This window comes from Primulina eburnea, chromosome 8 (assembly GCF_022965805.1).
Source record: "Primulina eburnea isolate SZY01 chromosome 8, ASM2296580v1, whole genome shotgun sequence".
NCBI classification, from domain to species: domain Eukaryota; kingdom Viridiplantae; phylum Streptophyta; class Magnoliopsida; order Lamiales; family Gesneriaceae; genus Primulina; species Primulina eburnea.
Window position 1 is genome coordinate 35,890,822 of NC_133108.1, and position 25,876 is coordinate 35,916,697.

The 25,876-nt window shown below is 34.5% G+C and overlaps 1 protein-coding gene across 1 annotated transcript; it reads right to left on the reverse strand.

The window, feature by feature from the left end:
- Positions 1-2,052: 2,052 nt before the first annotated feature.
- LOC140837920 (probable serine/threonine-protein kinase PBL5) lies at positions 2,053-3,304 on the reverse strand. Its single transcript, XM_073204000.1, has 4 exons — positions 3,141-3,304; positions 2,664-2,882; positions 2,372-2,521; positions 2,053-2,261 (listed from the first exon to the last, which is right to left on the reverse strand). The coding sequence occupies exons 1-4, from the start codon at positions 3,183-3,185 to the stop codon at positions 2,178-2,180; spliced, it is 498 nt and encodes a 165-aa protein (XP_073060101.1). The 5' UTR covers positions 3,186-3,304; the 3' UTR covers positions 2,053-2,177.
- Positions 3,305-25,876: the final 22,572 nt, after the last annotated feature.

The window sequence follows — 25,876 nt, forward strand, 5'->3', positions numbered from 1 at the left end:
TTTTTGTATCAATTTTTATCGAGAAAAAATATGTGGGTGTTTAATTTCACTAGGCACTAGGGGTGTTTACCGATCGATTCGGTTTTGAATTTTGTAATTCGGATATAAATATTAAAACCGAAGTTTATTAGGTTCGATTTCGGATTATACATATCAAAACCGAAATTTCATTAAATTAATAATTTTTTTATATTTTTATTTATATTATATAATTTGATATGATATTTAGTGATCAATGAAGAACTATTTTGAACAATTTTTAGTTGACTGTTGTTTTCTTAATTAATTTAGACCTTATCTTTAAAGATTATAGTGAGAAACATGTAGAAAGTTAACATATTATATTTTACAATATATATATTATTAATTTAAATAATTATATCAAAATCGAATTAACCGACCGAAATAACCGAACCATTTTGGTAGAAAATCGAACCGAACTGAAGAAAAATGATTCGGATATCGGATTATATATTTTAAAACCGAAATAAAAAACCAAACCGAACCGACCGATTAACACCCCTAGTGCCTAGTGAAGAGAGAAAAAAACCGACCGATGAACACCCCTATTTCTTGATGAATTTTTTGTCTGTTTTTTGTCTGTCTTCACTACAACAAAAATGGCTTTTCACAGTGCGCATATTCTCTTATAAAATTATGCGCATTTAGCGACGGGTTTATGCGCATTTAGCGACGGGTTTACTACTGTCGCTAAAAGACGACGGTTCTTAAAACCGTCGCTAAATTAATTACAGCGACGGTTTAAAAATTGTCGCTAAATTAGCGACAGTTTCACGACGGTTAATCCGTCAGAAAGTAGCGACGGTTTCGTTTTAGATTCCGTCACTAAAATAATATGTTATCGTCCGTCCTTACTAGTTTTGCAAATGTTTTTTTTTAAAATTATTTTTGAAAAACTTTTTAAAAATTAAATTATTTTAAAAAAAACCCTGCCTTTTCCCTTAAAAATTTTGTATTTTCCACTTAAAAAAACACATTTGCTCAAATAAAAGTTATTGACTTATTTTCCACTTAAAAAAAAAACATTTGCCTAAATAAAAGTTATTGACTTATCTGATATCAACGTTCTAAATTTATAATCTTGGTGCAACTCAAAACAAAAAAACTATTATTTTTCATTGATCAAATCTTTGAAGTAAAATTCCAAATTGATGTACTTAATGACGTAATGTTGTTTCAAAAAATCTTAACATTCAAAGAATCTCACGACTTTTTGATTGTTAAGACATGTTGATCCGATCCATATTTAGAGTGAAAAATAATATTTTTCATGATTTGAATAAGAGACCCTCTCATAAAATTGACTCGTGAGACGATAAAGTTAGACAAGTCATGCTCAATTACATTCTGGATGCATAATAAAATCGTATTTTTATCGTTAGTATCCAATTTCAAATTCGTAATTATTAATGGACTTGATATGAGGAATTTGATCCTAAAAATAATAATATAATCCAAGAGTATCAATTATTTGATATATTGATCAAATTTTGGCTAACGACGATCTCATTCTATTATACAAATTCTGGATATTTTTAAATCTGAGTTTAGCCCACAAAGCTGCTGCAACGAAATTATTCTGGTCTTAAGTTGAACTTGGGCTTTCCCAAATTTAAGAAAATGTATATGTGACTAACCAAAATTTTAACTCATACTTTAATTCGAACCGAATTCAAATCATCTCATAAATTATTTATTAAGTTTAGCACAATTTTCTTGTCGGGTCGGGCAAATCGAGCCCCATTGGGAGTCCTAATTCCTAACAACAAATGAGTTCTCCGACAATAATACCGACACAAAGCTTGTGTCGGGTCGAACTCGAGTCGAGCCCTATTCGAGCATGCATGGCTCATTCATCACGCGCTATTCGTTTAGCAAGCCTTTGGTTTCTTTCTAAATCATGTTACTTTCTTATATCCGAACTCGAAATCTTGTCCTAAATTGAAATTCTGGATGGCCAAGAGACATCACGAAATTTAAATTACCATTTAACTATAAAAAAAAGTGATGCCCACAATTCATAATCATCAATAATGATAATCAAATATCCGTTGCGCAAACACCACCAGATCAAAAAACTCTATATATGACCAATCTCAGAACAATAGCTTCGAATACAAAGGGTCCGAATCGAAAAGCATATTTCTCTGGTTCGACTACCATGCCATTAGTTCAGATTCAGTTGGGGAGAAATCTTCGACGCTACAGCGATTAATAACGTCTCTTAGAGCCATCACCACCTGTAGTGAGAGCATGATCAGTCAAGAAGGTAACCAGCTAAAGCATTTGTAAAATATTTCCTGTCATGCTAGTTAGTTTTTGTTCATTACAACTGAGACTAATTTCTTACCTTCTTTATCGAGTATCTGCTCTTGGGATCCCAATTTAGACATTTTTCGGCCACACGAATTATCCAGTATAGCTGGTAAAGATCCACAGAATCTTGCAGGATTGGATCAATCAGTTCCATGTATTTCTTTTTCCTTACCAATGGTCTAGCCTAAATTAAAATAAATAATTTCCATATGTTAGTTAGTCCATCCTTCCTTCCATCCATCCATCCATTCTTTTTTTGGGTATAAATAGGTCTTAGAATAAAGATTTTGCATGATGATATTCAAATAAAATCCCATAATCATTACCCATCTCAAGAAAGTTTGCCCATCAGTATCTTCAATAGTCTTTCTACCGGTTATCAGCTCCAAAAGAACGACACCGAAAGAAAATACATCAGCTTTACTCAAGTCTATCCCGGTTTCTTGAAATTCTGGTGCCAGGTATTCGAAAGTCTTTAACACCGTCGTCTCAGAAGACTGGCCCAGGGCTTCATATTGGTTTATGGCGAGTCCGTAGTAAGAAATCTGATATATATATCAAACAATCAAAGGCCTTATAAGAGGTGCATTCATCCTGAAATAAATAATAATTATAACTGTTGGGGTGCAACAGTAGACTCCTCCGCCGTCGATAGTTGCTTATTGTCCAAGGTGTTGTGCAGTGTAAAATATTCGAATTACACTGTCATCACCAACTACAAATATAACAGTAGATACTCTGTTTTTTATTACTCATTTGCGTATCTGTGTGATGATAATATTTCTATACGAATTTATGTTTACCGGTGGTTGAAAATCATGAGTAACGAGGATGTTACTAGGCCTCATGCTTCCATAAATTCTTGCTCTGTAATAGTACTACAGTCAGTATTATTGCTATCATTATCGCTAAAGCCGAGGCCAGTTTTGTCTCGTGAGTGCTTTTGCAGCTGTTGCATTTTTTGAATACTTATTAACGACTTATTTCAAATGCTAATCAGTTCTACTTGTTTATTATTCTTAGAAACAAGCTGTGATGCTCATTCAATTCTTCCTTCTCACTTTTCAGCTTAGCAATATGAAAGCGTGCTTCATTATTATGAAATCTGTGGCCATAAAATTAATCATGTTGGAACAATTTTTCCCCATGTTTCGGTTTTTATTTCATATTATACTGGCTAATCGCTTGGTACTAACAATGATACATTGATTGATTACGCATCTTTATTTCATCTAACGTATGTACGAAACTTCACAGATGGCTAAACTTATAAATCATTATGTTATTCATGTATACAAATTTTTCATCTATATATTATACATCATTCATCATCTTATCTCACTCCAATACCCGAACGGATGATATCCATCCTTAACTAATTTTTTTAAAGTTTTCAAATATCGCTTCCATCCACATGATTTATCGAGGCATGCATTTATAATAAAATTAAGCACCAACTTCGACCTCCTTAAAAAAATGAAAATTATATTATATAAAACTTGTTAGTCCCTAAAATCATTTATGGAAAAAAGTAAACCAATCCAAAATCACCTGCATTTGAAATTTGTTTAGGATTTTCAATATCCAATCATAATTTTTTTAATGAAATCCAAATCTAGGTAATAATAATCCATCCGATCAACACGTAGAGATGAGACATTAATAACATGACAAATCAAAATAAATTATATAAAGATTCCACGGCACCATATTTGGACATGTATGGGAAAAAAATAAATGTGAAAATGATGTATAGGAATTTAAGCTATTTTGGTAATAATAAATTTATATATATATGTGAGTGGGACATTGTTATCGGGTTGTGGCCTTAATTTAGTCAACCTTTTATGTGGCAAGTTTTCTTGAATTTGTCACAAAGAGATGCCACGATATTTGGGTGCATTTATTTTGCTCTATTATTGGATTTTCTCAAAGTCAATTGTGTGTAAAATCCGCCATTTTCATAATAGATTGACATGCAAATATTAATAAAACTGGATTTAAACTATTTTCGTATTTAATAAAAAATCGAAATATTTTATTTAATGGTTGAGACATTAATTTCCAAATCACAACGAGGAGGAGAATTTGAGGGTGAATAAAACGTTGAGTGATTTTTATTTTGATTAAAATATAAGTCAAACCTCAAAATAAAAGAAAATTATGAAAGTATAATACGTAATTCTCTGATAAATTAAAAATAGTTATATGAGAATACTACTAGGATGCGTGAATTTTTAAGAAAGTTCTTGTGCATCAACTGCTAATAATAATGTATGATTTGATTGGCTAGATAAACGGTAAACGAGTTACATCGTATATATAGCAATGAGTAATACTGATCTCTGGAAGAGATAACACCAACAATAAGAAATTATATAATTGATATCTGTAAATGATACGAGACATCATCAACAATAAGACACTTTCATCTTATATATAGAACTCATAAATCTAACAACTCAAATCATGAACACTCAAGTATGTGCAATCTGATAGACTTTTGTCCAAATTTTTTTAATATACTCAGAATATATACATAGTCGTCATAACTTATAAATTTAAATTTTGTTTGATTTTTTTTCAGAAAACTCAGTAAGCCCAAGTTGTAATTATTCATGAATCATAATATACTTAGCTATATAGATAGTCATGACCCGTAAAAAATTTAAATTTTGTTCATTTTTGTTAAAATACCCAACAAGTCTGAGCTGCAAGTATTCATAAATAATAATTCATATTATTTCTTTATTGGAAGAATGGTATATGTTCCGACTAAATTAGTTAGTTTTTTGAATAAATTGATCGAGAAGAGTTGCATGATCTTTTTCTTGAGTGACCCTTTCCACTCCGGATTCTTTGAAAGGGGAACACAAAATAATTTGATCTATGAACAACATTATTTGGAGTCAAAAACAGTAGAGAAAATTACAATTTAAGTAGAATTTATTTGCATTTTTATATTATAATTTTCATAATTTTCGTTTTCAACTTTAAAGCTATTAGGACATCTCCAATCCTACGCCAGAATAGCGTTTCACGCCATTTTGGCGCAGGGGCCTTCTCCAATGGGAAATAGCGCAGCTCTCATTCCCTTTGCGCCATATTTGGCGCAGGGAAAGTTAATTTTTTTTTATTTTTTTGTTTTTTTAATTATAAATATTTATATTAAAAATTATAAATAGTATTTATATAATAATATGATATTATTATATTAATTTAATAATTAGATATATTTAAATAATATTTATTCTATTATTTTAATAATTAGATATTTGATTATAAAAATTAAAATATTTAATTATATACATTTATAAATATATCTAGAGAATATGTTTTTTTAGAGTAAGATTTGAAGTAGATGAGTTGAAGATGAATATTGTATTTGGTGCAAAAATTATGCTATTTTAAAGTAGAGTTGCTTTAAAATAGAGTTTTAGATTGGAGATGACCTTATCATTTTTTTTGCGTTATAAAAAATACTATTTTGTATTTTAAGACCATTTCATATGATTAATATAATCGCAATTTGTATTAATCTTTTTGGAAACATAGATATACTTTTGTAAAAAAAAATTATATTATTTCCATTCTGAATTCGGCCGTGTTTTCCATCATTCTCGCATCTCTAAAAAGACTCAAAAATCCCATAATTTTGCGACCCATTACACGAAAAAGCAAAGTGCCCACACGTGTATTGCAATTATACGTTATTAAAAAAACAATTTTAACGTTAATAATTTAATAGTTAGGGCTTCGCTTTCCTGTTTCTTTCGACCAAAGAATACGTTGGGATCGGAGCCCAATGCTATAGTAATCCAAAATTTTGGATTAAATTATACTCTTTTTTTAAATAAAAAAATTGGAATAAAAAAATAATGACAAGTCACAAGTGGACACTCTGGACGAATGTCGATAAAAGCCGATATATTGATACGTGTATATAAATTAAATTTTAATATAAAGTGTAATTTTATATATAATAAATTTTAGGATAAGCAATCATGTTGACATTTGTGTGTAATCAAATTACTGTTGATTATTTTTGGTGTTACATGATTTTATGTGAAAATATATAAGTTTATATTCAACTTTTAGAAAACTTAAAAATGCGATTATAATTTTTTGATAATTAATTAAAATATAAAGTTGGATAGTTTTTTTTTTTACTATCGTTGAAATTTCAATGTTCTATAATAATTTTTTGATTTTCTAAATTCAGAGGTAATATAATCTTTTGCAAATGTATTATGATACCAAAACTGTTAGTACTCTACTCTATATACTTCTTATTTGTTGTAATAGAATATAGATATTTATTAAATTAATTTTAGTTGTTTTCAAATTACGAATATTTTTAAAAATAATATATTAAATAAACTTTTGAAATTGGGGCTCATTTTGATCTAGGATAGATGGATTGAGTATAAAACGAAAAATGGAAAAAAAAAAGAAAAAAGAAAAAAAGAAGAAGTTTTGAATGGACATTGAATTCATGGACCAGCTGAAAAATTAACCAGGGAAAAGATTATAGAATAAGAATTTTCCAATATTCACAAATTCTGTGTTTATAATTATGAGATTCTAATCCTAAAAGGATAATAAAGTTGCCGCGATTTGACAACAACCATTCAATGATAATAATTAAAAAAATCAGAATATTTATCGAATAAAATTGTCGATAAATAATTTTTAGTCTTTGTCCCGCGATATTATTAAAAAAAAAACAATAGATATTAATTATGCAACCTTATGATATATACAGACATGTTAAAAAAGACAAGAATTAAATTTATAATTTATATATCATAAAAATAATATAATAATTATACATTCATAATAGGAGAATAAAATAATTGAATATATATTCTTTCATTATCATATTGATTGAAAATACAAAAAGGAGAAGTGACTAAATGTAATTCATGATATATTAAAATATTAAAGTGTGAATATAAAGTTTGTTTTGCGTCTATTGTTAAACAAAATGAGACCATTTGAGATTTCTAATTTGAAACACTAAAATTTATTGTATGACCAAATGTTTGTTACTTTATCAAAAGTTATAGTTGGTGGTAATGATACGACTCAAATTTTTTAAACCGTACAACAATTCAAACAACACGTTTCGATTGTTCTACTGATCATGAAATTTTTCGAGGTTTTTAGCTGAAATAGGTACATTTTAATTTTTTTACCTGTCTCTCAGTTTTTCTAGCATAATTGTATTACAGATGACCGATTAACTTTGCGGTATTGAATTCAATTGTTAGAGCTAAAGGAAAATGAGTTAAGGAAGTATATGATTGTATGAGTTGATCAAGGAGAATTTTAGATGGCGTGACAGCAGAGTGATATGTTATATGCTTCAATCTTCATTAATCTCTCACGTGGATTATGAGTCTGTTTGATAATAATAACTCTGCTTCTCGTGGGTTGGTTGATGATCTCGTAACTTCTTGCTTCGAACATTTTCTTCCTCGTACGACATTATGTAATGATGTTGAACTTTCAATGAATGCTGTTTATCCTTCAAGATCTTGGAAATTTGAAGCTTATAACATACAAGTATGGGTTTCCTTTCTCTCTCATTTTTATGTTTCCAGTAATTTATTAGAGATGGTTCAAATCTTATCTCTATAGAAATAACATTGGCAAACATACATATGTAATGCCCGAGATTTAATCATTTTAATCAGACGTTGATTAATTGACGTAATGGAAGTCATATGAACTCAAATGACGAAGCCGGGCGTTGGTTTATTTTAAGCCAAGATGTTCAACCTAACATCTCAAGATGTTCGACCGAACATCTCGCGCCCGAGCGGTAAATTTTATCCGCCCGAGCGAGATGTTTAATTTGTGAGGGCCGAGAGTTCTTCGCCCTAGCGAGCAATTTTGACCGCCCGAGCGACTGGAGATGTTCAGCCGAGGATCTCGACCGAAACCAACTCGCCCTAGCGAGCACCTTTCGTCCGCCCTAGCGAGCGGCATGCATTTTGTCAAATCGCCACTTGGCCTATTGGGAATGCAACGAGTATATATATATATATACGTACATGCAAACTTTCCTTCAGAATCAAGGGGGAAGAAAGAAATAAGAAGGAGAAATTCCAAGTTCTTCCGAAGGGAAATTCGTGAGTTACGTAAAATCCGCCCGTCTGATTTTAAATCTGACTACAGTACTGTGTTCCTATCAACGCAGGCTACAACGGGACGTAAGTTTTATTACGTTTAGACAAGATTTGATTTTATGATATTGTCAGAATTGCATATGATTCAGATATAGCGTTTCTACTACCGTAGATATTGTAGAATCGAAGTCAGATTTAGAAACAGATTGTTTAGAGAATTGTTATGAATTTTAGAGTTGATTTGATTGAGATTGCTATCAGAATTACGCTGTTATTCATTTTAACGTGTACAGATACTGAAGTTATAGATTGTACTGAGATTTATTAGGAATTCTGGTAGTGTAATTGTGATGTTAAGACTGACGGGGTTACAAGACTGTAGTGTTATGCCGTCTAAACATCAATTGGTACAGATTGATCAGATTCAGTATTGGTTTCTGTTATCTCGTGATATTGTTGATGTGATCAGATTTATTACTGAATTGGGTATTGATCAGAACAGATTGTGTTTTGAGCTACACATTGATACAGTGTATTATTCTTGTCATTTCAGATCAGATATGGACAAATTCGACTTCGAGACTTCGTCTTCCTCAGACGGGGAAGATAAAGGTATAATTCATGTGATATTCGGGAAGAACAACTCAATTGAGATCGCGTTGAGTTGCCCAATAAATCACATACTATACTCTTATTATGTTTTTATATGATTATGCTATGATTATAGATTGTTATTCATGCATTAAGATATGACAGTCTGGAGATCAGGCAGACTCTAGACGTTCGGCGATATCACAGCTCTGGGGAAGATCACCGCCCCTTTGTAGATGCGGATACAGATCAGGCCGAAGTCTAGGAATAAGACGTACAGCACCTCGAGTGGTGGGTAGGTGACAGCCAGTGACGTCTTATTCACCCCGGGATCCCTAGAGTTGTAGATCGAGTCGAGTCTAGACATGATTTGATTAGGATTGCATACGCGTGTGGATGTGGCTCCTAGACCATGGGACCCATCATTATTGCTTTCAGTGTGCTAGCATGTATTATGATTAAGATTGTTTAGAGGCATGTTTATCTGATCTGAGTTGCATGCTTGACCTGATTAGATTTCATAGCTTATGAAATCTAAGGTTTGCTTTGACATGTTTTATGAATTAGTTTGTTTATATACATGCTTACCATGTTTTATACTGGGATTTGTTCTCACCGGAGTTATCCGGCTGTCGTCTTGTTTTGTATGTGTGCATGACGGCAGGTGGGGCAGGATCAGGGTCAAGATGATGAGGAGAGAAGAACGAAATAGCGTGGTGATTCCGGACTTGGAGTAGAGTTGATTTTAATACTTGAAATTAGTATTTGAACCCTAGACTTGGTTGTACAGTTTTGTATTTTAATACTGAAATGTATTTTATATATAGACATGTATATTATGTTAGATTCCATTACCTTCCGCAGTTACATTTTAAAACGAAAAATTTTTAGACCCTGTTTTATCTTAATTGATAATTAAATCCCAACGATGATTAAGAAGATGATTAGCGTCCGGGTCCCCACAACAGGTGGTATCAGAGCTGATAGTTCCTTTAGCGATAGATCTTTTAGAGATAGATCCTTTAGATTGAGATAGTAAGAACTGATAGATCTTTTAGATTGACTTAGATCGAGATAGAAGAGAATGAGCGGGGTAGATGAATTTTCTTTCCTTGCATGTCTGTGCTAGCATGAGATTGATTTTCATGTTGATTGACATTGTGATGCTAGCATGAGACTCTATGTTATTGCTTTAAGATACATGCTTACCTGATTATATGATTTGAATTGGTATTATGTATTTTTAAATATGAATCAGATCGTATTCATGATCAGCAGTAAGATGATCAGGATCAGAAAATATTGGCACAGATTTGTATTATTGGGTTTTTAATGTGTGTGGTAATCAGATGTACTTCCCAGAAGGATTTTGGAAACAGGCAGTACTTCGTATGAGCAGCCATATATACCAGAACTGCAGATAGATGTGTCAGCGACTCCGATGGAAACTAAGTTGGCAGAATTTCAGTTATTTCAGCCGCCGATTCTGAGTGGTACAGAGACGCCGGAAACGTGTCAGCACTGGGTTGAGGACATAGAGATATTGTTTGATCTACTGGATTGTACGGATGACCAAAGAGTTAAATTGGTATTTCACCAATTACAAGAGGCTGGCAGAAGTTGGTGGATTACAATCAAAAGAGTATTGGCACTGCGTGGTACTGTGATCACATGGGAAGTCTTCAAGACTGAATTCTATCAAAGGTTTTTCTCCGCCTCGTACCGAGAAGACAAGAAAGCAGAATTTGAGAATTTAAGTCAAGGTCAATTGAAGATTGATGATTATGCTGCTAAATTTTCTACTCTGTTGCGTTTTGCTCCTCATATGGCTAGGGATGATGAAGCTGTAGTGACTCAATTCATTAGAGGATTGAATTCGGAGATAGTTGCCTTCATGAATCTACAGCGACCCTATCATTTTGCTGATGTCTTGAGTAAAGCAAAGAGAGCAGAAGAGAGTCTGATTCGACAATTAGCGAGGTTGTGTGTGAAGCAACCCCAGACACCACAATCCCCTTCGAGATTGGAACGTGGCAGCACGAGTGGAAAGCAAGATTTGCTGAAAGCTCGGAAGAAACAGTTCAAGAAGTTAGGCAGTGGTTCCTCCAGTTCCAGTGGCTCCAGTCCGAGTTATACTGGAGTTTATTGCGCTAGGTGTGGAGGGAGACATCCCACCGAGCAATGCCAGGGAGTGACTGGTAGATGCAATATCTGCGGACAACACGGGCATTTTGCTAGAGTGTGTCCTCAGAAGGGTTCCCAAAGATTCTGGGGAGCAGGACCATCGGGGGGCAATGCGTGAGCAACAAACCCAGAAACTACAACAGCAATGGGTCAGGTATGAATCCGGTATGCAGTTACTGATACAGGTTTTCATTCAGACTATGCGGTATCAGAAATGTCAGCATTAGCAGAATGTCGGATATGTCAGAACCAGATTATCTTCTTCTGATTTTCTTTTTCTTGTATTGCGTTATGTCTGCTGAATATTGTTATGATTCTAAATCAGTATTTGAGACATCTTATATTGGTTGGGAGTATATTCTATGTGCAGATGAGATATAGCAGTTGATCTGGGCAGTATGAAGATTTGTCAGCCAACCAGAATCTATTATGTTATGAGTTTCCTTAAACTCACTAGATAGGCATAGGTTCTTTCTATTCAGACTTTGATGTTATTGGGAGTCAGTGTGTGATGCAGACTAGTGTAAACAGTTCAGAAATGTAATCAGAATGTTCAGAACTGTATTTTGTTGATCAGATCAGTATAACAGCTATGTAATTTGTGTTTTGTATAAGACCGATTATCGTGTTATATCAGAATGTTTCAAATTGTTACAGCTTTTGGTATTGATAGTCAGAGCTGAATACCAGGTAGGTATTTCTTATTCATTTTTATGTTATTAACTGGTTGTTTATACCGGATAGTTCGAAGCTGAAGCCACAGGTAGTGTCAGACATGCACAATAAGGGATTTAGTTTTTATTCAGATGATTCAAAAGGTATGATATTCGAACAGATAGTGGTGATATAGACAGATTTGATCAGTGGTAACAAAATTTGTACAGAAATATGGGCAGAAAGTGTACTGATATGTCTGAATCACTAACAAAAGAAGCCAGAAAGCTAGGAATCAGAAGATGATTACCGACTTAGGGTATTCCTGAATAGAAATGGGAATACATTTCTATAGCTTTTGTAATGAAATTACCACCATTTTCTGCAGATTGGGATATGGTATGATCGTGATTGATAGATTGTTCAATCTATATCAAGTAAGTTGTATAAGAAGATGTACAACCAGAACTAGAAGACAGAGATCACTGTCAAAGAAATACTCAGATTGATGTGAATGTGATGAAGTTTGCACTTATGGTAGGTTATATCATAAGCTGTTTCTCTCAGACTTGTTACAGATTGACAGGTAGTCAGCGTGTAGTAGTCAGATATTGAAAGATATTGATAGAACTCTAATGCGGGATGTTAGCACTAGTTATCAAGATAGTGCAGAAGAATAGAAGTAGGAAACCAATGTCGGATGATGACGATTGGTAGTTGGAACCGATGATGGCATATGTCCTTAATTGGAATAGACAGGTGGAATAGCAACTACAGATGATATTGCTTTGTTATGGATTGCAATTGGCGTATACAGGTGTTGTATAGCCAGTAATATGGGATTGATTCGGCTAGTGAAATGAGTTTGGATGTTAAACTCTGTTCTACATTTCTTCTGATAGAGTTGGAGTGATTGTTTGTGAGTTCGAGGACGAACTCAGATCTAAGAGAGGGAGAAATGTAATGCCCGAGATTTAATCATTTTAATCAGACGTTGATTAATTGACGTAATGGAAGTCATAGGAACTCAAATGACGAAGCCGGGCGTTGGTTTATTTTAAGCCAAGATGTTCAACCTAACATCTCAAGATGTTCGACCGAACATCTCGCGCCCGAGCGGTAAATTTTATCCGCCCGAGCGAGATGTTTAATTTGTGAGGGCCGAGAGTTCTTCGCCCTAGCGAGCAATTTTGACCGCCCGAGCGACTGGAGATGTTCAGCCGAGGATCTCGACCGAAACCAACTCGCCCTAGCGAGCACCTTTCGTCCGCCCTAGCGAACGGCATGCATTTTGTCAAATCGCCACTTGGCCTATTGGGAATGCAACGAGTATATATATATATATACGTACATGCAAACTTTCCTTCAGAATCAAGGGGGAAGAAAGAAATAAGAAGGAGAAATTCCAAGTTCTTCCGAAGGGAAATTCGTGAGTTACGTAAAATCCGTCCGTCTGATTTTAAATCTGACTACAGTACTGTGTTCCTATCAACGCAGGCTACAACGGGACGTAAGTTTTATTACGTTTAGACAAGATTTGATTTTATGATATTGTCAGAATTGCATATGATTCAGATACAGCGTTTCTACTACCGTAGATATTGTAGAATCGAAGTCAGATTTAGAAACAGATTGTTTAGAGAATTGTTATGAATTTTAGAGTTGATTTGATTGAGATTGCTATCAGAATTACGCTGTTATTCATTTTAACGTGTACAGATACTGAAGTTATAGATTGTACTGAGATTTATTAGGAATTCTGGTAGTGTAATTGTGATGTTAAGACTGACGGGGTTACAAGACTGTAGTGTTATGCCGTCTAAACATCAATTGGTACAGATTGATCAGATTCAGTATTGGTTTCTGTTATCTCGTGATATTGTTGATGTGATCAGATTTATTACTGAATTGGGTATTGATCAGAACAGATTGTGTTTTGAGCTACACATTGATACAGTGTATTATTCTTGTCATTTCAGATCAGATATGGACAAATTCGACTTCGAGACTTCGTCTTCCTCAGACGGGGAAGATAAAGGTATAATTCATGTGATATTCGGGAAGAACAACTCAATTGAGATCGCGTTGAGTTGCCCAATAAATCACATACTATACTCTTATTATGTTTTTATATGATTATGCTATGATTATAGATTGTTATTCATGCATTAAGATAGGACAGTCTGGAGATCAGACAGACTCTAGACGTTCGGCGATATCACAGCTCTGGGGAAGATCACCGCCCCTTTGTAGATGCGGATACAGATCAGGCCGAAGTCTAGGAATAAGACGTACAGCACCTCGAGTGGTGGGTAGGTGACAGCCAGTGACGTCTTATTCACCCCGGGATCCCTAGAGTTGTAGATCGAGTCGAGTCTAGACATGATTTGATTAGGATTGCATACGCATGTGGATGTGGCTCCTAGACCATGGGACCCATCATTATTGCTTTCAGTGTGCTAGCATGTATTATGATTAAGATTGTTTAGAGGCATGTTTATCTGATCTGAGTTGCATGCTTGACCTGATTAGATTTCATAGCTTATGAAATCTAAGGTTTGCTTTGACATGTTTTATGAATTAGTTTGTTTATATACATGCTTACCATGTTTTATACTGGGATTTGTTCTCACCGGAGTTATCCGGCTGTCGTCTTGTTTTGTATGTGTGCATGACGGCAGGTGGGGCAGGATCAGGGTCAAGATGATGAGGAGAGAAGAACGAAATAGCGTGGTGATTCCGGACTTGGAGTAGAGTTGATTTTAATACTTGAAATTAGTATTTGAACCCTAGACTTAGTTGTACAGTTTTGTATTTTAATACTGAAATGTATTTTATATATAGACATGTATATTATGTTAGATTCCATTACCTTCCGCAGTTACATTTTAAAACGAAAAATTTTTAGACCCTGTTTTATCTTAATTGATAATTAAATCCCAACGATGATTAAGAAGATGATTAGCGTCCGGGTCCCCACACATATGTCACCAGTTATAGTACATATCAAAACTAAAATCAGTAAAAGGATCAGAATACATCGAATACAATGGAACAGATGTCGTAGAATCAAACAAATGCGGATACGAATCTCGCATCTTACTCTCCAATTCCCACGTTGATTCTTCATCACCATGTCGTGTCCATTGCACTCGTACTGGAGGAATCGATTTGTTTCTCAATATCTTTTCCTTTCGATCCATAATGTGAACAGGTTGTTCAACATAGGAAAGAGAAGGATCCAGTTCAACCTCATCAGGTGCAAGCACATGTGATGGATTTGGTTCATATTTCCTCAACAAAGAAACATGAAACACATCATGAATAGCAGATAGAGCTGGTGGCAATGCCAATCGATACGCAAGATCACCAACTCGATCCAAAATCTCGTATGGCCCAACATAACGAGGAGATAATTTCTCTCGCATGCCAAATCGAACAGTGCCTCTAAAGGGAGATATTTTCAAAAACACTCTGTCATCTTTCTGGAATTCCAAGGGTCGTCTTCGTTTATTCGCATAACTCGTTTGACGATCCTGAGCAGCTTTCATCCGCTGCCGAATCAACTGAACCTTATCGTTCATTTCCTATATCATTTCAGGTCCAGTCAATTGTTTCTCTCCAATCTCATCCCAGAATAATGGTGATCTACATCGTCTCCCATATAGAGCTTCAAACGGTGCCATACCGATACTCGTCTGAAAGCTATTATTATAAGAAAATTCAACCAATGGTAAGGCATATTGCCATCCCATTCTGAAGTCCATCACAACAGCACGCAACATATCTTCTAATGTTTGAATCGTACGCTCAGTATGGCCATCAGTTTGAGGATGATAAGCAGTACTCATAGCCAAACGCGTACCCATCGCTTCCTGAAAACCACCCCAGAATTTAGAAGCAAACCTGGGATCACGATCAGATACAATTGAGACTGGCACACCGTGCAGTCTCACAACATTCTCGATGTATAAACGGGTCATTCTCTTATAAGGATAAGTCCGCTCATACGGAATAAAATGTGCAGATTTCGAAAGCCGATCAATAATAACCCAAATAGCATCACAGCCCTTGGGCTAGCGAGGTAAGTGAGTCACAAAATCCATAGCAATATGCTCCCAATTCCATTTCGGGATTTCGAGACTATGGAGCAAACCTCCAGGTTTCATTCTATCGGCTTTCACTTGCTGGCAGACAAGACATTTCGAAATAAACTCAGCAATGTCCTTCTTCATACGTCTCCACCAGAATTGAGGTCTCAATGTCAAATACATCTTCCGACCTCCCGGGTGAATACTGTATTTGCTACAATGTGCTTCACGAAGAAGGGCAGATTTCAAATCAGAATCATCAGGAACTACCAGCCGACCATTAAGTCGTAAAGAACCATCAGAAGAAATCTGAAATCCAGATTGATGTCCTGCAGATACAAGTTCTTTCGACTTTTGGATATGAGCATCGCTTCGTTGGGCCTTTCGTATCTTCGATATCGAGTTCGGCTCAATTTGCAATGCTGATACAGTGACATAATTCCAATTCGAGTGAAAAGTCCAACCAGAAGTACATATATCCTCATGTACCTTGGCGACATTTACAGAAGCTAGAACAGAATCATAAACTTTCCGGCTCAGGGCATCCGCAGTAACATTCACCGATCCAGGGTGATATTGAATCTCACAATCAAAATCCTTCAGGAGATCCATCCATCTGCGTTGCCTCATATTCAGATCAGATTGAGAAAAGAGATATTTCAGACTTTTATGGTCCGAATAAATAACAAATTTCTCTCCATACAAGTAATGGCGCCAAATCTTCAAAGAAAATACAATGGCGGCCAATTCGAGATCATGAACAGGATAGCGTGTTTCATGAGATTTCAATTGACGAGACGCATAAGCAACCACTTTGCCATGTTGCATCAGAACACAGCCCAAGCCTTACCAGACGCATCTGTACATACCACAAATCCTCCGGTACCTGAGGGGATAGTAATCACAGGTTCTGTGGTCAATCTCGTCTTCAATTCAAGAAAACTAGCTTCACATTCATCTGACCAAAGGAATCGCTGATTTTTCTGTGTCAGTTGAGTAATAGGTTTAGCTATCTTCGAAAATCTTTCAATAAAACGACGATAATAACCAGCTAAACCCATGAAGCTACGGATCTCAGGGACATTCGTAGGTCTCGGCCAATTCAATACAGCTTCGACCTTAGCAGGATCAACAGACATGCCATGTCTCGAAATGACGTGGCCCAGAAATACCACTTTGTCCATCCAGAATTCACATTTGGACAATTTAGCATACAAATGACTAGTACGAAGAGTTTGAAGTACCAGTCTCAGATGTTCAGCATGCTCCTTCTTCGATTTCGAATATACAAGAATATCATCAATAAACACAATAACGAATCGGTCTAAATAATCTCGAAAGACCCTATTCATTAAATCCATAAAGATAGCAGGAGCATTCGTAAGACCAAAAGGCATAACCAGGAATTCATGATGGCCATACATCGTACGAAAAGCAGTCTTAGGCACATCCTCGTCTCGAACTCGTACTTGATGATACCCAGAGCGAAGATCAATCTTCGAGTAAATTACTCACCTCTAATTTTTTTTTTACAAAAAATTATTGATGTGTTTGACAGCGTCAACCCTGCAATGAAAAATATTAAAACTACAATCATTATCATTATATATATAAAAAAATATTGATGTGTTTTTACAATAATGTTAAAATTTTATGTTGGAGATTTTAACAATATTAACAATAGAATGCTGATTTTGGATTTTTAATGGGAAAGATTTGTAAAATCATCAAACTACTTGAGATATAGATTACATTATGCGCGCGTAACTTTGTGAATTCAAATCAATTATCGACGGTGAAATTATAAATTTGATAATATAATTTATCACTTTCATTTTAATTAGTCATGTAAGAATTTTAAATTTGTATTTTTAGTATAGTATATATTGTTCATTATTGTAGTTTAATATTTTTCATTGCAGTGTCGACGTTGTCAAACACATCAATAATTTTCTGTAAAAAAAATTAGAGCTGAGTAATTTATAAAAAAAAATATAAGATTGAACAATTCATGACCATGGTGGTTGTTTACTTGATAATTTGGTGGAATGCATTTTATTGATAATATTGATAAATATAGCGACGGTTTTGTCCGTTGCTAAACGTAGCAACGATTTTTAAACCGTCGTCGATTTTAGCGACAGTTATTATAAACCGTCGCTAATATAATTTTAGCAACGGTATAGGTATAACTTCCGTCGCTAAAGTCCGTCGCAAACACCGCGCTCCACCGTAACCGCGAATTAAGTTAGTTTTGCAAACCTTTTTTTTTTGAATTATTTTTGAAATTAAATTTAAAAATTAAATTAGTTTTAAAAAAAAACCCAGAATAAACGTGCTGACGTCTTTTGTGATTTTTTTACGGGATTGGTTTCCGAAATTTTGGTGTAATTTGGTGAAAGATTCATCCTAGTTCTTACTGTTTTTTTTATTTGAAAAATTTGAAGCCCATCTAATTTTTTTCTTAAATTTTTCGTGTGTTATGTCCCCCTTCTTGTTGCTGATGGTTATCTCCGCTGACCGTAGCTTGCTCCTTCACTTCCTTTCATTGCATTCTCTCACTTTTACATTATGCATGGAATTACAGCAAGTATTTTTCAAATTTTTTGTGGGAAAAACCAGTCTTGGGGCCTTTTGGGAATTTAGGAGGTATTTTGCCTTTGTTGGATATAACTCTTTCTTGGAATTTTTTTACATATGCAGCAAAAAATTATGGGATTTTTTTGTTTTGGCTTTTTAAAGTGCTTCTGCAAGCTCCGTTTAGGTACCGTGCCGTTTGTTTTATTTATCTATTGTTAGTTTTTTAACCAAAGATTATCTGATTTTTCAGTTTAGGGGTTTCGTCTTTTTGGGTACTCTGTTTGCACGGGAATTTTTTTTCTTCTCCGATAATAGTTTTTTTGATAGTATTAGCGAACAATGGTAATTGTATCAAAATTAAAAAGAATCAATTTTGTGACTTGATTCCAGATATCTTTATGCTTTTGCGCGGAACCAGACAATGGGTTATAATTGGGGATATGCTTTGCTGTATTTATTAGATAAACTTACATTTCTTTCCAAAAAAAAAAGAGAAAAGTTTAGTGCTTTTTCATTTAATATTCCAGTCTCTTGACTCTCAGGCTTGATTTTAAATTCTCCTGCTTAAATTAAGCTTCAAATGCGTTTATTTTTTCCCAAAAAAATTAAAAGCGCCACTGTCTCCTCGATCATGCTTGTCTGCCTTGGATGTGCTAGTGCTTTCAGTTCATACTTCCATCTTTAAGCAATCATCTCTTTGTTATCTGAGAAGTGGAGTATCAATTGGAATATCCTTTTCATTCTTTTCAGTGTCTTTAATGCTACATGGGTTAGTTATTTATGCATTGAATCAGCATATTTCAGATGTGGAAACTTTGTAAAATTGCTTTCTCAAAGGTAAGTAAAGCTGTGTGGCTGTATGGTTCTTCTAATGAAATAAACAATCTTATTTTCTGCATTATTTTCAGCCCCACTTACCTCATGCGTATAAAAAATGACTACACATAAAACTCAACGGTTGCCTTGCCCCCGCATTCTTGTAGTTTTCAATATTTATTCCACTTCCCTACTCCAGCGGTGTTAGGCTTGAACTTTAGTCCCTTCCAACTGAGACCCAAAAAAAGAAAAGTGCTACAGTTTAAAATGTTTTGGATAAAATTTGAAAACGTTTAGGTATCTTCGCATCTGCTCGGTTACACCAGATCCATTCGAGGCCCTGCTTTTTTTCTTGTATTGTTTCAGCCCACGATGATGATATATTTGGGTGTTATACTTTACTGGAAATTCTGGTAATAGAATGTGACTGAGTATTGGCAAAAACTTGTGTGAGACAGTCTCACGGGTCGTATTTGTGAGACGGATCTCTTATTTGGGTCACCCATGAAAAAGTATTACTTTTTATGCTAAGAGTATTACTTTTTATTGTGAATATGGGTAGGGTTGACCCGTCTCACGGATTATGACCCGTGAGACGGTCTCACATGAGACCTACTCCTGAGTATTAGTATTTATATTTTCTACGCCGCATATCTTTCTGTGACATTTGTTTCTTTACATGAAACCTGACATTAACTAGAAACATTATATCCCTGAAGAATTTGGCAGTAAAAAACTTATGTGAAAGGAATAGAGGAGCACATGACTAGTTAAAAGAATCACATACTCTCTTTACTTTTTACCAGATTGTACCTGCATCAATGGCTTTGAAACCTCATTATATTTGTGACTGCATGCGTTTTCTTAATGGGGCCACACCAAGATTTCAAATATTACTTGGGGAAGCTGTTCTTGTACAATTTTCAGAGCTGGGAGGATTGACCCCACACACTTCCTATATGGAACTTTTTGAATTTTATTGTAATTTATGCAAGATTTTCTCATTAAATGTTTCATTGAGTTGGCCCTCCGGCCTCAACTAAACTCTTTTCTTTCTTGGCAATCTAAGATCAATCATTTTTGGTTCTAATTTTATAAATTTTTGCTGCCGGAAATTCACCAAATTTTTTGGTAGTCTATTTTGAGTTTTGATCATCAAATAATAAAAATTTAATATTAATAAAATAAATTATTTGATTATACATAAATTGACGTCGAAGTTTGCTGACATGTAATATTACCGCAAAAATTACTAATAAAAACCAAAACTCAAAATATTCGATTAATTAACTAGACGATTTTGGTAATTTTCCCAAATATAAATTTATGTATGTATGATATTAAAAATTTGGAGTCGACGACTCTTATTAATTTATTCAATCAGATGAATTGAAATTCGATAATACTTTCGGCACTATATATAAAAAAAAAATCTTTTTTTTTTAATTCAGTGCACCTCATTTTAATATTCTATCTTGTCTTCTTTAAGTGTGATCCACATGTGCCAAATACTAGATAAGCAATTTGGGGATATATGGAAATATTTAATTATGTTTATGCATAATACATAAAATAATACTTTTTAACAAAAAAAATATAAACCTCCGTGATACCCCTATAAGGGCCCGGGTCATGGATGACCCGAGAAGTTTCATTGGGTAACCCGTATAGAAACAGGAAGGTGATTATCACCTACATGACTGGGCATTTCATGCATGACCGGGTATTTACTTACCTCCCGGGCAACTAGGGGCCGGGCTTTCATGCTAAAGCCGAGGGCTCAATACTCGAGTAACTTACTTAAGAGGATCTTATAGATTATAGGGAAGAAAGCGACTGGGCAGGAAGTCAACGTCTTTCACCTGAACGTATCCCTGAAAATATTGAGAAGAAAGGGACTGGACATGCAGTCAACGTCTCTTATTCTTGGAGTACCCACGAAGCTATCGGGAAGAAAGGGACCCGACATGCCGTCAACGTCCGAGGGTACAAGTAGTAGGTAAGCACGCGCATCAAGGTAACCCTAGCTTCTCTTCAAATAGCAGGTATCGTTGACATTTTACGGGTCTGGAATCTCTTCATTCTCAAGCATTCATAAATATTACTCAAATTTCCTTCTTTGACAACCCTGCTGACTTAAGCATCGGAGTGGTCACGCCGGACATCCTTCCGGCGCCCATTCACGAGTTCCTTTCATTGTTTGCAGGTCATCGTGAAAGCCATCTACCTTGTTCATTTCCCTAAACAATATTACAAATTCTTGATTTGACCCGGTGGAGCACCTAACCCTGCTCGCTCATTTCGCCCGGATCACATCACTCCGTGCACATTTTTATTACAACCGGCGCTCTTACAGTCTTACTAGGTTTCTACTTTTAAATAATAACAAAATCATATATTTATCAAAATAAAGAAATTAATATTTTATAATAAAAAAGGGGCCGAGAGAGAAAAATTCTTTTACAATAATTCATATAAAATTTTATAATATGTGTCTAATTCAACATATTTCTCTCATCGATAAAAAACTTGTTTTAAATCCTTATTTTAAAAAGATTTTATATTGAGACATCGTTATATTAAAATCTATCTAAGCAAAAATAAACAGAAACAAGATTTTTTCTTGTATTTGCAACCTCTAAAACTAGCGATTCGAAAATTTATGACAATGTGCTTGATTGCTGAATTTTCCTGTTTAATTGTTCTTAGGGAATTTTTGCGTTGATCTCCGACGATTGTGTGAATATACTAACATGCATTCGTCGTCCTTGGTTGTAGTTAGTCACCGCATATTTGTGGGTTATATTCTATATTCAGGGGGTTAAGTCGATGCTACATGTGGGGACACTGCCCCACATGGTTTGGATGGACAAGATTTATATATATATATGTGATTTTAAAAAAAATTAGTGGACCTCATATATGTGTGACTAAATTTGAACTTTTGATTCTAGGATGGAATGAACCATTCAGGGGTGTATCTACCAAAAGAAATGGAGAAAAATATACTGCTCCAATAGAAGATAGATTTGCTATACACTCTAGGATTCTTGTCCTAATCGAATTCCAACCCAACGATGAAAATCCCCTCAATATATATGCATGAAACCATCTATAACAAATTCACCATAAGCTGGCAAGCAAATCCAGAGAAAATAAACAAACGAGAAGAATTACTAAGAAGCAAAACAAAATCACCTTCCTTCAACTGTAATACAAGAATGGATTCTTTCATGGATAACCACAACACGAACCGCCACTTCAACCAGCCAGAAAATTCAAGGCTGTGGTTTCCTGGGTTCCGATCGAGGCGAATTGAGGGTTTTGTTCCAGGTGTTACGAGGATTATTTGAGACTTCAGATAGCCAAATCAAAAAACTGCATTTTCTGAATCTGAGCCCAAGATTAATCATATCTCGTCTCAAGATATGGTCAGTTTGACTGATGCCGGCCGTGAAGTCTTGCACAATCAGTACCAAGAACAGGTGTTGGGATTTGGATGCCGATGTGGGCGGACTTTCTGCGGGATTCATAGGTACCTGGAGTTGCATGCATGCAAGTTTGATTACCAGATTGCGGGAAGGGTTGCGCTGGCCAAAGAAAATCCATTTTTTCGCGGCCGTAGATTAGCGATAGGTTTTAATTTGATTGTTCTTCGAATTCAATTTTTTTAAAAAAAAAATGACAGGTTTTATATATGATGGAATCTTGGCTGTGATTCTCTTGTCATATATATAATTGAACTACTTTCTATGTGATTAATGAGTTTCTCGAATTGTTAAAACTTTTGATATATCCAAAACAATAAATAAAGAGATCGACTATAGTCAACATTAAGGATGAAGTCTCAAGACCCATATAGCCTTGGTTCAAATCCAATTTGTGCGATTAGTAGTTAGATTACATAACAAATTCCCCCACCCTCATTGCCGGGAATATTAATTCTCCTCACTACAAAGAAAAAATCGGATTAGAGACCGAAATCTACCTAGAAATATTAGAGACCATTTTATATGTATTATATCAAAAAGCTAGGTCGCTAATTGTTCGAGACCGATGTTAGCAGCCGGTAACTAAATTAGCGACTGAATTTATTATGCCGATCTCTAATCGGTTTCTAGATGTCATAAAGTCGGTCACTAAATTAGTATTTATCGAATCGGTCTATATTTAAAACGAACTAGCAATGCTCATTGCTCACACATTCTATTTCCTGTTTCTTATCTACCAAACAAAACAAACAATATAATCAAAACACAATATGATACTAACCAAAACCACAACTTATCAATATAACAATCAACACAAAAAATTTATACAAATTATTTGTAACTCAACACCATTAGGATGCATTTAGGGATATGAATTTGAAATCCATCCATTTCGATAATAATCTATTGTTAACAACAATGTATTAAATTTTAAATTCACACTTTATTTATGTACATATTAGTCACACAAAGTAAACCACAAAAACTCTTGTGAGATGGTCTCACGAGTCAAATTTGTTAGACAGATCTCTAACCCAGACTGATTCATGAAAAAATATTATTTTTTATGTTAAAAATATCACTTTTAACTTTAAATATGGATCAACTAACTCGTCTCACAAAAATGGATCTGTAAGACCGTCTCACATAAGACTTACTCAAGTAAATTAGATTTCAAATGACATCATTATTAAGTGAATTTGAAATCATCCTAATTAAGATGAAACATTATATAAACGTGAATTTGATGTTTATGATCTCGTTCTATAAAACAACATAAATATATTTGAAATCCAACAATCCAAATGTAACCTTAGGTCATTTGGTTACCTCTAGGGATGTAAATGAATCAAACCGTTTGCGAGCTATCGAAGCTCGTTTGAGTTTGTTTGTTAGTCATATCAAACCAAGCTAAGCTCGATTTTGAGCTCGAAATTTTAATCAAAACAAGCTCAAGCCTAAGGATATTCGGCTCGTGAGCTCGCAAACATGTTTGATAATAGGCTCGCGAGCTCGAGCTCGGCTCGTTTAGGTGGCTCGCAAACATGATTTTGAAATGTTCAATAATATATTGATTTATTTTTTTTAGCTCTTATTTGTGTCGTTTTGGTTATTTATGAATGAATTTATATTTTATGTCTGATTTAAAATTAGTTTATAGATATATTTAATTTTTAACAAGCTCGATTCAAACTCAAACTCGAGCTCCATTATATGATTATCGAGCTCGATCCAGGCTTGTTAAATATGCTAAACGAGCTATTAATGAATCAAGCTCGAGCCCGGCTTGATTAATAGGTTAAACGAGCTTTTAACGAGTCGAGCTCGAACTTTTCTCGAGCTCAATAATTTCAATACAAACCAAGTTCGAGCCTGATAATAGAAGCTCAAATCGAGCTCCTCAAACAATTTTAAACAAACCAAGCTCAAGCCTGATACTGTTTGGTTTGGTTTGGATTGTTTACATTCCTAGTTATCCTAGTTACCTCACATATTAATGAGAGATTGACATCACATGTTGATGATCAAAAACTAAAACTTCGCCCGGAGAACAACCATAGGTGTATGTTAGATGTTCCATAGGACATTTACGTGAATGAGTCGTTAATCCAAAGGTAAAGTTTATAATGAACATAGAAACACATATATTTTCTTTAAATTGTGAGTAATATTGACTCTCGAAACAGTAAATAATCTGGAATCGTGCTTGAGAGTTAAAAGTCATTCCAATAATTCATAGAAAGATAGGTTCTAATTATATCTGACCGTAAATTTATGACAATACGTAAAACATACATTAAAACATAGAATATTTTATGCATCGTAAATCTAAAAGTAAATTTATAATAAATCATAGATTTGAATATAAATTCTTGTATGAGACATTATCGTACAATCTACTAATAGCCAGTTTAACAGAACAAGTTAATTTTGACGTCTCGAACATCATGTATTATCCATCAATACTTACAAGAAAGATAGATATATGATTTTAGCATGAGTACCGTGTCTGAAGCTTCGATCTTCAAGATCCAAGTCTGCAACAAAAACCCACGCTAAACAAACAAAAAACGAAGAACCACCTTTTTCAGTGCATCCACTTGGCCACTTCAAAGTTTCTGAGTTATAATATAATGAAAGGAATGCCACGATATTTAAATCTTACTTTAATGCCCTCACCTTTTAAACTTGTATTTTGAAGGAGATCTGGGTCCAAAATCTATGATGTTACCGCGAAGCGGAGATGGAAACTTTCTGTTAATTCGATATGAATTTGGTAGATACGCAGATGAAAATCTCAGAATTACAACAAAATTCTTTTCATCCATGATCTTGTTGATGGAACAAAGTCAAACAGTATGAATATCAGATATAATAATTAAGAAAATGCATTTTTTTGGGCATTTTATGTACGCCCATTTTACTTTTTGACTCCACAATCTGAGTATCCATATTTGTTGTTAGAATCATAGAAATCCATGGTCGGAGCGACTTGCGA

Coding starts and splice junctions, on each gene's coding strand:
- LOC140837920 (XM_073204000.1), bottom strand. CDS start 3,185: ATGAGGCCTAGTAACATCCTCGTTACTCATGATTTTCAACCACCG. Junction 2,883..3,140: donor CTCATGATTTTCAACCACCG/GTAAACATAAAT, acceptor TATATATATCAG/ATTTCTTACTACGGACTCGC. Junction 2,522..2,663: donor GGCAAACTTTCTTGAGATGG/GTAATGATTATG, acceptor ATTTTAATTTAG/GCTAGACCATTGGTAAGGAA.